The following is a 15,378-nucleotide window of genomic DNA, read 5'->3' on the forward strand; positions in this document are numbered from 1 at the left end:
TCAGTAAGAGGAAGTGTTGCTGTCTTTGTTCCTTTACTAGAGTGTGTATGGTGTTATATATTGGATCAAATATTGAAACAATACTCTGTCTGCTCTCTCAACTGGGTTTACAGTATTTCATGGCAGTGGATTCTCCTCTGACGACAGGACAATAATCACTCGTCCCTGTAATAGTATTAGGGGCAGTCCAAAGGAGATAAATAAATTAGATCCATTTTCTAATGGCTCTAATAATTAGAAGAATAGGGAGAGATCTTAATGAAACAAATGAACTTCTGAGGGAGCATTACAGGGCAGATGGTGAGATGCTTCCACTCATGGGACAATCTCAAAGAGACATAGTTAATAAGATAAGAGCCAATCGTTTATGAGTGATTTTCTCACAGAGGGTGGAGAAACTCAATTCTCTAATTCATAAGGTCGGATTATTGTGGCCGATTAAAGTGGAAGTAGAAGTTTCTTTTTAACCTCGGGCACCTGAGGAATATGGGGAACTGGTGCAGAAGGGGAGATGAGGGTTGGGGAAGATCAAAAGTGAATTATATCAAAAGGCAGGGCAGGCTTGAGGAGTTGAGTGGCCTACTCCAACTCTTATATTAACAGATGAAAAAACAGGTACACTAGTTATTAATATGTTGATGAAGCTTTTGGGCAAAAATGTCCGATGTATTTCCTCTCTTACAGCACTAATTGAGCTCCGGAAGTATGAAATTGTCAGAGTTCAGGTAAAGCCAAGGAAGTGAAGGGTGTTCTGTAAAAGAAAGTTCTCACTTTCCAGGCTCTCTAATTTCTTCTCTCCCAGTCTCAGAATTAGACATTTCTGTCATTCTGCACTGCAAATGATGCAAACAGTCTGCAGCTTTTGACCTGAGTAGTTATCTTTGTGGCATTTCACATTCTATCTGGTCTTGCACCCTTTCCTTTAGACAGGAAATCATTCCTGTTCCCTCCACAGCAGGTCATACTGCGCAGATAGCACAGCTGACAGACTTATAGTGCATCAACTAACAGGATGAATGATGATTAATCTTTGAACAATGCAACAAACCTACACAGATACAAGTTCCAGTTTGGGAGTTTTTTTTCCTTATTCATATAGATCATGCTCTCATGTTGTTGCATACTCTCTGATGGCCTCATTGAACTGCATGTCCTGGTTTCACTTCCCACAACTTTCTAAGATTCAGAGAGAGACCAAGATGTCTGCTGTCCTTCCAGGCATCACCTAAGATCAGCTTAGCCCACATGATAAGACTGAGCCCCTTATGATGAATTGGCTACTGAAAGAAATTCTCTCAATGTCAAGTTTAAAATGTCTTCTTTATTTTAGACATCAGTTAGATCTTCTTTCAGCTTTCTAAACTCAAAGAAATAAGCCCAAACATTCTCAGTGCAGAAGGTTATTTTAAAACAATTCCGATTGAGGTTAGAGACAGAATTGGATGCACATCAACTCTGACAGAATTTGGAGGCCGGTAGTTCCTGCAAAGAAAAACCTAACATCAGGAATGCCTATAATACTTCACTCCCAGACAAGCTCAAAACCTTTTAAGCATGGTTTGAAAGAGAGACTAAAACTACAGTTGTGTGAATCCTTGCAGCATCTGGTGACCCTGTGATTTCTGTCCTGGAAGCTAACTTCAGGACATCTTTCAAGAGAGTGAACCTTCGCCAGGCATCAGGCCCTGGTAGTGTACTTGGCAGGGTACTGAAAACATGTGCCAATCAACTGGCGGGTGTGTTCAAAGGCATCTTCAATCTCTCACTCTGCAGTCAGAGGTTCCCACCTGCTTCAAAAGGGTGACAATCATACCAGTGCTCAAGAAGAGCAGAGTCAGTTGTCTCAATGACTAATGCCTAGTTGCACTTACGTCTACTGTCATGAAGTGCTTTGAGAGGTTATTCATGCCTAGAATCAACACCTGCATAAGTAAGGACCTGGACTGGCTGCAATTTGCCTATTGCCACGATAGGTCAATCATGGATATAACTTCATTGGCTCTCCACTTGGCTTTGGTTCACCTGGACAACAGCAATATCTACATCAAGCTGCTGTTTATTCACTACAGCTCAGTGTTCAAAACAATCATACCCTCAGTTCTAATCAACATGCTCCAAAACCGTGGCTTCTGCAGCTGGATCCTTGACATCTTCACCAGGAGACCACAATCAGGGTGGATCAGAAATAACACCTCCTCCTCATTGACAGTCAACATCTGTGCACGTCAAAGATGTGTGCTTAGTCCACTGCTCTACTCTCTCTACACCCATCGCTATGTGGCTAGGCACAGCTCAAATACAATCAATACATTTGCTGACGACACAACTATTGTTGGCACAATTTCAGATGGTGATGAGAAGGGGTACAGAAGTGAGATGTATCAGTGAGTTGAGTGGTGTTACACCAATGTCAGTAAGACCAAGGAATGGATTATGGACTTCAGGAAAGGGAGGTCAAGGGAATAATTACCAGTCCTCATCGAGGGATCAGAAGTGGAAAGAGTGAGCAGTTTCAAGTTCCTGGGTGTCAGCATTTCTGAGGATCTATCCTGAGCCTAACATGTTGATACAATTACAAAGAAGGCGCATCATTGACTATACTTCATTAGGAGTTTGAGGAGAATTGGTACGTACCAAAGAGATTTGCAAATTTTTACAGGTGTACCATGGAGAGCATTCTAAATGGTTGCGTCACCATCTGGTTTGAAGAGGCCACTGCACAGGATCAGAAAAAGCTACAGAAAGTTGTAAATTCAGCCAGCTCCATCATGGGCAACAGCCTCTCCGGCATCCAGGACACCTTCAAAAGGCAATGCCTGAAAAATGTGGCATCCATCATGAAGAAACCCCATCACCCAGAACATTCTCTCTTCTCATTGCTACCAACAAGGAATGAAGGCACATGCTCAACATTTCAGGAACACTTCCTTCCCTTCTGCCATCCGATTTCAGAATGGACAACGAACCCATGAATGCTCCCTCAGTACTTTTTCTCTCTTTTTGCAGTACTTATTTAATTTCATTTAACTCTCTCTCTCTCTCTCTCTCTCTCTCTCTCTTTATATATATATATATATATACATCTTTTAGTAATTTATAGTTTTTATTGTTCTGTATTGCAATGTACCGCTACCGCGAAACAACAAATTTCACAACATAAACCTGATTCTGATTCAATTCATGGTTCAGTTTTTTCAGGCCCACTCTCATCCTGGCCTCTCTCCTGTTTGTCTATGCAAAGCCAATCAAATTTTCCTGAAGTGCATATTTATACATCAACTGAAACAGGAGGTGTAAATTGAATTAAAAAAGAGAAACACCATCTATCCTTCCGCCCCTCCGGTGCTGGATCATTCAGTTAAATCGTGGCTGCTCTGTACCTCGAAACATTCAGCTGCCACTCAGCTTTATCGAAGCTCTACAGCACATAACACTAAGAATAACAGCAGATGGGCCACTTGGCAATACCTACGAAATGGATTCAGATATGACAAAGGACCAGTTGACCCTGCATATTCCTCACATAAACATCTGGGTGCTGTTGTCTCCATTGGGGGATCTGCTCCACAACATGACACAGCAACAGTCTCAGAGACCAGTCCGATCCTCGTTCAGAGCGCCTCAGTAATCGACAGACACATTTAACGATGCATACACATGCGCTCATAATTTGTATCTGGTTATCGTTTCCCTACAAAGACAGCTAAATTTAAGTCTCTGAGGACATATCAGTCATAACTTTCAGCTAACTTTCCGGACTCATTAATCAAGACTGCTACACATATCCTTCTGTGGTAGGTCAGAGCCACCTGGTGTGCGGTAGAGTTGGTGAGAAAGGGTAATATTGAGAGGCTTTGCATCAACTCCAGACTCCATCAAACTTAATGTTAGTCATGTTCAAACACTGAGGTTATGTCACAACCACGGACTCTGCCACAGAATCTAGGCACCATTGCAGTCGGGCAGCTGAAATGGTAGGCAATCAGACTTGTAACAATGCACATTCCAGCCAATTAGGGTTTATTTATTGTTATATTTAATGCCCTTCCTTTTGTTTCAGCCTTGTTGAGTCTTGACCAAAGCATAGTTCAAGTTTAATTATCAAGAATACCCATGAATACAGCCAAATGAAGCAGTTTTCCTCCAGGGTCAAGGCAGTACCACACAAGCACACCGCACACTGCACATATCAGATAACAGCGAACATACAGTCACACAAAATAAGTAGCGACAGCAGTGCTCCCTGCTTATCCCAGTCCACGGTTGGGGAAAGAAGATTACGATTTAGATTAGCTCTTCAAAGGAGTGTTTATTTAATATTGTTGCTGCTCCTGAGTGGCTTAGATGTTAGTTTGAGAATTTTCGTTAGTGGCCTTGTTGACCTCATGTTTATTACTTTCCTTTGATTGTGCACAGTTCTTGTTAAAACTCAGTGTACTGTTCATCCTGCTGCTGTGTCTCTCCCTCTGCACTTGAGCTGTCACTGAACACCATGTCAGCAAGACTAAACATGGTCAACATGAAAATGGCCCCATTGGAGAGAGAACGGATGACCTCAGCCCTGAATTCCATCGGTCAGGTAGGACAGAAGTTAAAGTCAGCGGAGGTTTGGTTGGCAGGAGTGGCTTATGCAGTGCAACAACTAATCACAGAGTGGACATCCCAGCCCAAACCAAAGTTCGTTGATCAGATGGAGGAGAAGTCAAAGTCAGTGGAGAGAAATAGCTCGCGCAATGCGAATATTACTTTTAGAGCGACAAGCTCAGTCCAGGTAGAAAGAATAGGTATCAGCACTCACAGTGAGAGTTCTGTACCCTACCACAGACAGCCAGAATCTGGTGGCAGCCAATACAACTCTCACTGCTGCGATTCAGCAGCTCACTACCGATCGCCAGAATCTGGTGGCAAGTATTACTGCATTCAGTGCCGCAATTCATCAGCCTCTGCCAGGACAGTGCCACTCCCAGCATCAGGCTCTCACACCTCCTCCTCCATGGCAGTCTCCTCTGTCTCAGCCACTATTGCCCAAACTCACATGGCAGCTTCTGGACCAGAGTTGTGTATCCTCCACCAAGCAGATACTCTGGTGACCTTGACAGCTGCAGGAATTTTATTATCCAGTGTGAATGGACAGTCTAAGCCCAGGCAGGTTAGTTTGGTGATGATACATGTAAACTAGTTGACATGATGAATCTCTTAGACGGACCTCTACTCAGCTTGTTCAATGTTCTACAAGAGCAAGTTTTCCCAGCAGCCTAGTCTTTCCAGCAATTTGATGTCGAGTTTAGAAGAGCATTTAATCTTCTAGTGCGGGGCAAGGAGGCTGCCCACTGACTCCTGGACCTTTGCCAAGGGAAAGAGACAGTGAAGGACTATGCAGTAAAGTTCTGCACACTTGTGGTTGAGAAAGAGTGGAACAAGAGATTACTCATCACTGCTTTCCAGCACGGGCTGAGTGCAGAGGTCTGATTTGAGATCACAGTGCGTAATGAATAGGACAGCCTGGATGATCTCATAAATCTGGCCATTTGAATTGACAACCGAGCAAATGAATGGCAAGGCGAGAGAAAGCCCTGAGCTTCCTACTCTTTAGATAACGATCTGTCATCACCCTTTCTCTCATTACCCATTACACAGTCTGCGGAGGAGCCTATGTAGGTGGGGGGAGGGCATGCACCTATCTCAGGAGGAATGAGTGGTGCAGGAGAACAGGTTGCTGCCTCTTCTGTGGTGCTCCAGGATACTTCCAGCTATCAAGTCCCAAGCACTCAGTATAAAAGGATACCTATCAGCAGGAAGGGGAATTCTGATGGGTCACGTCTCCCTGCAAACATCTTCCCCGAATCAAGGTATAAAAAGATATTCCTTGCCTCAAACACTGTAAAACCAGGGTTTTTCAAGTTCAAGTTCAAGTTTAATTATTATTCAACCATACACAAATATAGTCAAGCAAAAGTGTTCCTCCAGGGCCAAGGTTGCAAAACACATTACCAACAGCACACAGCACAAATATGGCTATCTCAGGAGCTTTATCACACAAAATATTGGAAGTGTATCAGTAAATAATACCACGTTGTCAGAAAATCAGGTTTTATCAGATATTGTTGTATCCCTTTATAAAAATCACACAAATGGACAGAAAGTCAGGTTTCAAGGAGCCTCCTAAGCATGGGAGAGGAAAGTGAGGCAAAAAGCTTAAAAAGGGAATTCCAGAGTCTTGGTGGCCGAAGGCAAGTCAGCATTAGTGGACTTAAAAGAAACATACTTCATAATCCAGAGTGCAAGGGTGTAGTTGAACAAGATTTCCATATTCATTATTTTTCATTATATTTCAGTATTTCCCATATTCATTTTGTGCCTAATTCTTTGAGAAAAATGGGTGACTGTAAATGAATATATTGTGACTAGGGAAAAGACTATTTCTTCATAGGTTTTCAGTATAACTAGAGAACACACCCAGTATTTAACTTCAATTTTTTCTTATTTTTCAGGGGAACAAAATGATACATTTTACTTCAAACTGAGGAGGCATTTTCCATAAGTCATTATTTGCTCTTCATTGTGAGAATTCGTAAATATTAAATGTTAACACATTTTTTGGAGGTGCACGTTTAAGATTGAAATTGGAGCATATTTGTACAATGACAGTGCTTGCAAAGTGAAATAATATTATGGATCCTATGTTTTACATTCACCAGAACCCATTTCCTAACCTTCAATCTTCAACTCAATTATACAGCAAATTATGGGAACAGGAATAACACTGATGTAAATAGAAATGGAAACACAATTAAAGTAACTACTGAAGAAAATAGTTCTTTGACATTAACAAGCTGGAGTTTGATATACTTTTTATATATAAAAAAACACACTCAACTGAGATTGTGGGACAACTAATGGGAAAATGAGCAGTAAGTGTTCTGGACAGTTTATTAGATTTTATATGTTTTTGCCTCTCATTCAATATAAAATATTATCAAAATTATAACATAAAAAGAAACACATATTTCATAAAATTATTTTAATTTCAGAGTACTGACAAAGAACCATAGATCCAAAACATTGACCGTTTTTCCTTCCATGTTTGTTGTTTGAGCTTTCAGTGCTTTGTATCGACTTCATGCTTCCTTCTTTTGCCTCAATAGTTCCTGACTTCCAGGATTCCCTGGGCTTAGTGATCTTGCCTTAAAATCTGTTTTTCAGATTCACAATCCTCTCCGGGGAATTCATTAACTAGAAGATATACAGTATTTCTGAACTGTCGTTGTGAACTTGAATTACAGTACATGGCCTGCAGCTCAGGAAACTCCCCGGCTGAAGGGACAGAGGTCACTTCATCCAGAAAGTACTGTAAATGTTTTCTCAACATTGAATGGGAGTCATGATGCCTTTCCCTTGGCCAATGAGACAAGGCAACTACAGTCTGGCATTGCTCGCAGGGGTTCTCTTCCTTGCAAAGAACTCTCTTTCCCTCTTCTCCACCCTTTAAGCCCTTCTCCCTGCACAGCCCCAGATCTGAGTGAACACTGAAACCTCATGTTAGACATGAATCTGTTTGGTAACTAGAAAACAGATCTTTAAAATAATTTCCAGAAGTAGAGAAGGGAAGACGAGGAGAATTATTTTGTTATACACTAACTTATTATGTTTTGGAAAACTGCCGAAAAGCGATGGAAATGGATGTAAGGGTAACTTTTCACAGAGGGATTGATCTAAACAGGAAAAGGAGGAATCAGTAGGGCTACAGCAAAAAAAAAACAGGCATATGGACCTAATTGGTTAGCTCTTTCAAAGAAGCTTAAGGAGCTAATGGTTTTCTTGGGCAAATGTACTTAAATGTTGCATGCTGATTGCTGCTGAGTTAGCTGCAGACAGCAGGGCACTTGCAGAAAAGGGGGAACATTCAGCAGCTCCTATATTTGTCAATATCTCATGTCCAATGTGTAGTACGCTCGCGCGCGCGCGTGTGTATCTGTGTGTGTGTGTGTGTGGGGGGGGGGTAGTATGCTGTGGCACATGTGTCTGTAAAAGTTCATTCCTCAACTGAGATACTCAGTTTACTCATTACTTGTGCATCCATGGAACACACCCCATGATCAGTTATCAGATTTCTGGTGAAAGACACAGGGCACAGTCCAGGATATAGTGCAGGGGCCCTGTGAGCAGATCTTCTTCAATCTTCTTCAACCAAAAGGGGACCATTGGGGGATAGTGGCGGGGAGATATAATACTCAACAGACTGAAATACTTGAAACGTAAACAAATAAAAATAATTAAAATATATTTTAAAAAATTATGTTATTTTCTATTTAATTTAGAGATTGAGCACAGTAATAGGTCCTTCTAGCTCAAGGAGCCGTGCCAACCAGTAACACCAGGTGACCAACTAACCTACTATTCATACATCCTTGGATTGTGGGGGGAAACTGGAGCACCCTCGTGTTCTTGAGGAGAACGTACAAACTCCTGACAGAGCATGGAGGAATTGAACTTGGGTCGCTGGTGCTGTATTAGCGCTATGCTAACAGCTATGCTACCAAAACGCCCCCAAACAACTTAACTTGCAATTTATTGTCACTTAAAACATTACAATACAGTAATTCATGGACAAAGCCACTGTTACCTTTTCCAACAGAGTTGGAAGACTTATTCATTTCCATCCTCGGCCCAAACGTTATTGGATATCCTGCTCTACATGCCACAGCCATGCCTCTGGCTTCAGTGGTGCACTGGTCAGTTGCACTAGTTCCGACTCTTTCATCGCCAGGATTTCACCTTTGGCCCAGCAGCCTCCAAATTCAAGATATATTAAGGTCACAGATGCAACTTCCCAGCAGGACCAATTGTCAGTCAAAATGCTTCAACCAGTTAAGTAGCGAAAGGTGAATTACAGTCATAGAGCATGACAGCACAACAATCTTGTGCTGAACTAATATTCTGACTAATCCTATCAACCTGCACCAGGACCATAGCCCTCCACACCCCTCCCATCCATGTACCTGTCCAAACTTCTTCTAAATGTTGAAACTGAACCCACACCCACCATTCCTGCTGGCAGCTCCTTCCACATTCTCACCACCCTCTGAGTGGAGAGGTTCCCCTTGAACACTTCACCTTTCATCCTTAACATATGACCTCTAGTTCTAGTCTTACCCAACCTCAGTGGAATATTCTTGTTTGCCTTTACCCTATTTGTACCCCTCATAATTTCATATATTTCTATCAAATCTCACTCCTTCTCCTATGTTCTAGGGAACAAAGTCCTAACCTACTCAACCTTTCCCTATATCTCAGATTCTCAAGCCCCAGCAACATCCTTGTAACTTCTCTGCATACTCCTTCAATCTTATTGATAACTTTCCTGTAGGTAAGGAACCAGGACTCAAGGCCTCACCAACAACTTCAACATAGCATTCCAAATCCTGCATTCAATACTTTGATTTATGATGGCAAATGTGCCAAAAGCTTTCTCTGCAATGCTATATAACTGCGACACCACTTTCAATGAATGTTAGATCTGTATTCCCAGATCTCACTGTTCTAGCATTCTCCTCAGTGCCCTACCATTCACGATGTAAGCCCTACCCTGGCTGGTCCCTCTAAAGTGTAAAGCCTCACATGAGTCTGCTTTAAATTCTATCTGCCATTTTCCAGCTGGCCCATATCCTGCTGCAAGGTTTGATAGCCTTCCTCACTCTCCACTATGGCCCCAGTCTTGGTGTTATCCACAAATTTGCAGATTCAGTTTACCACATTATCATCCAGACCATTGATATAGTTGACAAACAGCAACAGACCCAGAACTGACCCCTGTGGCACACCACTAGTCGCAGGCCTCCAGTCAGAGAGGCAACCCTCTACTACCACACACAAATTACAGTCGATGTTTCAGGCCGAAACCCTTCGGCAAGGCTGGAGAAAAAGCTGAGGAGTAGATTTAAAAGGTGGGGGGAGGGGAGAGAGAAACCCAAGATGATAGGTGAAAGCTGGAGGGGAAGGGATGAAGAGCTGGGAAATAAATTGGTAAAAGAGACAGAAGACCACGGAAGAAAGAAAAGTGGAGAGGAGCATCAGAGGGAGGTGGTGGCCAGTCAGGGAGATAAGGTGAAGGGGATGGGAAATGGTGAAGGAGAGAGGGGGTTATTACCAGAAGTTCGAGAAATCAATGTTCATGCCATCAGATTGGAGGCTACTCAGACGGAATATAAGATGATGTTCCTCCAGTCTAAGTGTGGCCTCCTCATGACAGTGGAGGAGGCCATGGATAAACATATTGGAATGGAAATGGGAAGTGGAATTAAAATGGGTGGTAACTGGGAGATCCCACTTGTTCAGGCAGACAGAGCGTAGGCGATCGGTAAAGTGACCTCCCAATCTACATTGGGTCTCACTGATATACAGGAGGCCACACCAGGAACACTGGAGATCAGTGGGGAGGGGTGAATGGACAAGGGAGTTTCATAGAGAGCGATCACTACAGAAAGCAGAAAGCGGCGGGCGGGGGGTGCGGGGGTTGGAAGACAGATGTGTGCTCCTCACACATATTGAGGATCCCAAGGAGTATCTGCTCCTCAGCTTCTTTTCTCTAGTCCTGCTGAAGGGTTTCAGCCTGAAACGTTGACTGTACACTTTTCCTAGATGCTGCCTGGCCTGCTGAGTTCCTCCAGTATTTTGTGTGTGTTGTTGGCGTTCCCAGCATTTGCAGATTTTCTCTTGTTTGTGACTGGACGTCTACCACCACTCTCTGACTTCTCCCACAAAGCCAATGTCTAACCCAATATACTACCTCATCCTGAAAGCCGAGTGACGGAACCTTCTTGACCATCTTCCCATGTGGGACCTTGTCAAAGAAATTGGCAGGTATATGGCCATCACTGAGTTGTGGCTGAAAGAAAATCATAGTTGGGACGTTAACATCCAAGGATGTACATTGTATTGAAAGAACAGGCAGGTAGGCTGACAAGGTGGAGTGGCTCTGTTGGTAAAAACTGAAATCAAATCCTCAGAAAGACATAGGATCAGAAAATGTCGAATCTTTGTGAGTAGAGTTAAGAAACTGCAAGGGTAAAATGACCCTGGTGGGAATTATATACAACCCCCAAACCATAGCCAGGATGCGGCCTACAGTGCAATGGGAGATATAAAAGGGATAGTCTGTTCCCACATCTTATGGACTTATGATAATTGGAATAATGGATCTTCATCGTGGTGAATAAGGACTTAACTCAACATAAGGGTATTCTAAATATGGGGCCACCAGAATGGCCACAAGGCAGAGGCTTGGAAGCATCAAATAGTCCAAATGGTTCTGCTTATTCTCAGAGAATGTATACAGTATACAACCTGAAGTACTTAGTCTTCACAGACATCCACAAAACCAGAAGAACACCAAAAGAATGAATGACAGAAAAAGCATTCAAACCCAAAAGTCCCGCTCTTCCCTCCTCCGCACAAGCAACAGCAAAGCAACAATGCATCAACGTATGAGATTATATGTAAGCAGGATGTTATCAGAAGCAACCAATCACACGTCTACTCATAGTGGGATGGCCCAGAAGTGATAGCCATATGTTGTTCTCCTTACCTCTAAATGTACATAAAAATGCTGTGTTTTGTACAACTGCAGAATGATGGTGAACAGGCTTACCATTTCCACTTCAAGGACAAAGATCAATAGAATAAATACATAGACTCACAGATTCATACAGCATGGAAATAGATACTTCAACCTACCAAGCTTTACCCCAGCAACAAACCCCCCATTTAATCCTGGCCTAACCTCACTCTATTCTCTCCATGTTCCCCACAACTCCCCCCAGATTCGACGTCTGGCTAATCCCCATGCCAACCTGTATGTCCTTTGGATGTAGAAGGAAACTTGAGCACTAGGATGAAACTTGCATGATCACGGAGAAAACATGCAAACTCCACACAGACAGTCGCAGAGGCCAAGATTGAACTGGGCCACTGTGCTCTGTACAAGGGCTGACCTGCTTAGGGGCTGTTTTACAACCCAAAACGAGCAATGTGGAAGCTGGATTGTTTTATGTCAAGTATAAGCAATTCCATTCGAGTTAGGTTTTCACAGACAATTCAAAGAAGAGCAGAGACCAGTCTCCACTTAATGAAAAACTACTTCCTTCTGAAGACAAGTCAGTGCATTCACCGTCATCACAAACAGTTTTCCCAATTATGTCCTAGTCATTTCCATTTTTATGAAAAAATAGACAGTATCTCAGATCTGATTAACAAACCCTGCAGTGTGGCTAAAGATCTCACAATCCAATGTAAAAAAAAACAGAACTCAACTCTGTCACCATAAGGCAGCAGCATCAAATATGAGTTTTCAGCTATCAATTACCATGTTACGCATGCCAAAACCAGTAAGAGATTTGAGCTACTTAATCCTCTTTGCTAGTTATAATGGTATATCACTTTCACAACACTTCCTTCAGGGGAGCAATTAGACAGTCAGTTTAAATCATTGTAGACAGCCTTTAACTCAGATCTTGAATTATCATTTGAAAATGTTGATATTCACCAATGCTGAGCAATTCATTTTAACAGGTACTTCGGAGGATTATTTTAACTGTATTACAACTTCGTGGAAGGAATTATGGCCCAGATCATTTTAGACAAAATTTAGAGAATTACAAGAAGTTAAGATGGCACCAAGAGGCTGCCTCTTTGAACTCATCTGTGGAAACAGCCTAAATTCCTCTCTTTAATGTCTCTTTTTTTCCCTTTTCAATGTGGTTGCTGTTTGATTGAGGTCCTGATCTGCAACTGGCACTCAAACAGCATGTTTTTTCACAGTGGATGAGTTCCCATTCCTGGAGCTCGTTGGACGACTGCCTTCTGATGTTCTCCAGGTGCGGATGGGAAGGTGGTGTTTCTAGGGTGCAGCCCCGTGGATGACCGATTCCAGGCTGAGATTGAACATTGCAGCGGACGTATGGAAAACAATACAGCAGACTGTAATATCGTAACAGTGACCGTCAGTCTCCCTTTTCGCTGCGAATGTGGGTTATATGTCTGTCCCTTGTTAGTGAGAGAGAGTCAGCCTGTGGCATATCGAACTGTTGGGTTAACAACTGTCTTTGTTGACTGCAGATCATGGTCTCTCTTTGGGTGCTTTGCTGTTGCTTGCTGGGTGGTGGGCACTGAAGCTTTTTGCTGAAACAAATGGGGGGGACGGGGAGTTTGATGCATTAATGCTTGCTGCTGCTTGTGCATGGGAGGAGAGGAGAGGGGGTGTTGGGTTCATTCTCTTAGGGTTCTTCTGTTTTTCGTGGATGTCTGCAAAGACCAAGTATTTCAGGTTGTATGCTATTAACATCCTCTGATAATACATGGAACCATTTGCATTTGAAATCACTTTCATTTGATGTAGCTTGACCTTTTCCAAATCCTTTTTATTAACTTAGAATATATGGATAGAGGAGCGGAGTTGACGACATTAATGATTGTATTCAATGTAATGTATTAACCCAGCCTTGTCTTGTTTTGTTTCGATTAGTTTCTGGTTTAGTTTAGTTTAGTTTTTTTTTCCTTAGTGTTTTTGTTACTTTGGGGTTTTTCTTTCTTGTGTTTTTTTTGATTTTTCCTTTTATCATGATTAACTATATTGAGAGTTTGGGAGGTCTAGTATACTTGCATTATCTATAGTTTTACTTGCATATGTCTATTATCTATAATGTAATTCTAATCTCTTTGTATTACTATTGTTACTATGTTTTTGAACTTGAAAATCAATAAAAAGATTTTTAAAAAAGAATTTGTATTTGAACAATGTGCAAGAAGAACCAACGGGAATACGTTGCACATACATATTATATTGATTCTGAACAGCTTGATCTATACATATGTTGATGATATCTGCAGGCAAATGTAAACTCCAACAAGGAAAGTCATTTGTTCATCATAGCATGATTGTCCAACTTGCCTTAAATTCTGAAGGCTTAATCAATTCCAAGTTTATTGTCTGCACAGTTGCATATCTCGCCTGATTGTTGTCTGTCCATTCTCCCGGCCTGCCTGTGTGTGACTGTCCTCTTATTGGTCCATGTTCGTTGTAATTCCAGACAACTGCTTTCAATATATCTTTTCAAATCAGGTCCTGTTCTGGAAGTAATTTCCCTTTCTACTTTGATATATCAATGACCTGAATGAGTACAGCTTGGAAATTTGTAGATGATGTTGATCTCATAAATTACGATCAAAGGGAAGCAGATACATGAAGCACAGTACACTGACAAACTGATGAAATGGGTAGCCATGTGTGAAAGGAAAGTGATCTTCTTAAATCATGGAATCAAACCGCAATAATTGCAGGAAAGTGATCCAGCAGACCATGGATCCTTGTAAATGATTCATTCCCATTAGCCTAAAGTTTCTTCACAGATCAGCAGCCTATCTTCCTTCAGTACTTGTCTTTGATCTGATCAAATTCCCATTTGGAAGCCCTGATAGGTTTTTCTTCACATCCAACTGCAAGCTTAGCACTTCACTTTAAATCTGCGTATCCTGGGTCTTGATCCATCATTAGTGAGAACAGTTTCCCTCCTTCGAACCCTTCTGAAACAACTATGATCTTATCCATCTCTGTCAAGTCTCTCAATCTTGTCTTCAGTAAGGAAAGCAAACCCAGCTTTTCCAGTCAAACTAGGAGCTGACATCCCACATTCCACATCTCTGGGACTGCTGTGCCTTCATGTTCTTTATAAAATCATAGGTGACTGGCTGGAAATGAACTTAAGAGCTGTGGCTCAAGTGTTTGCATGAGTTCCCAACCTGGGGTCCATGGCATAAAAAAAGGGTTGGGAACACCTGTTTTAAAGGGTTAATATAGTCTTGCTCCATAGCACAGATTAGGAAACTCAAATTCATTCTCTTAACTAGCCTGTAACTATCAGATATATGCCATTGTAAACCTGACTCCCTCTGTCCCTGCACATCCTTCATTACTGTGTCACTAAGATCACATGATTTCCATTTATCCTTTCTGCAAAAATATATCACTTCACATTTCTCTGAATTAAATGACACCTAACATTAGTCTGGGATTCCAACTGTAATCTTTTGCTGCCTACTATCATCCTTCTCACTATTTACCACACATGCAGCTCCTCGAAACTTGTTTAAATGCTACCCTACACATCCCTGTCAATAATACTTGAAAAACAATCAGTCCCAGTGCAAGCCCCTGAGAAACTGCATTGTTGGCCAGCCTTTAATCTTACAAACAAAATTGTTGCCAATTTTACATTTACCTGTTTGTGCTGCCACTGATCCATTTGTCCCATGGGCCTGTTTTGTTAACTAGCTCTTTATTTGTTAACTGACTTCTGAAAATCCATATAAACATTGACTGCATTC

General features: G+C 41.9%; 1 protein-coding gene across 2 annotated transcripts in view; it reads right to left on the reverse strand.

Moving 5' to 3' along the window:
* Window positions 1-15,378, reverse strand: part of epha8 (eph receptor A8) — a 390,012-nt gene that overhangs the window by 75,424 nt on the left and 299,210 nt on the right. The window contains exon 12 of one of the 2 annotated variants that reach the window (XM_063032813.1): window positions 3,459-3,468. The exons of the other annotated variant lie outside the window; for it this stretch is intronic. Coding sequence (XP_062888883.1) covers window positions 3,459-3,468 — 10 coding nt within the window. The remainder of the gene's footprint in view (window positions 1-3,458; window positions 3,469-15,378) is intronic. 2 annotated transcript variants of the gene reach the window in all.

This window comes from Mobula hypostoma, chromosome 25 (assembly GCF_963921235.1).
Source record: "Mobula hypostoma chromosome 25, sMobHyp1.1, whole genome shotgun sequence".
NCBI classification, from domain to species: Eukaryota; Metazoa; Chordata; class Chondrichthyes; order Myliobatiformes; family Myliobatidae; genus Mobula; species Mobula hypostoma.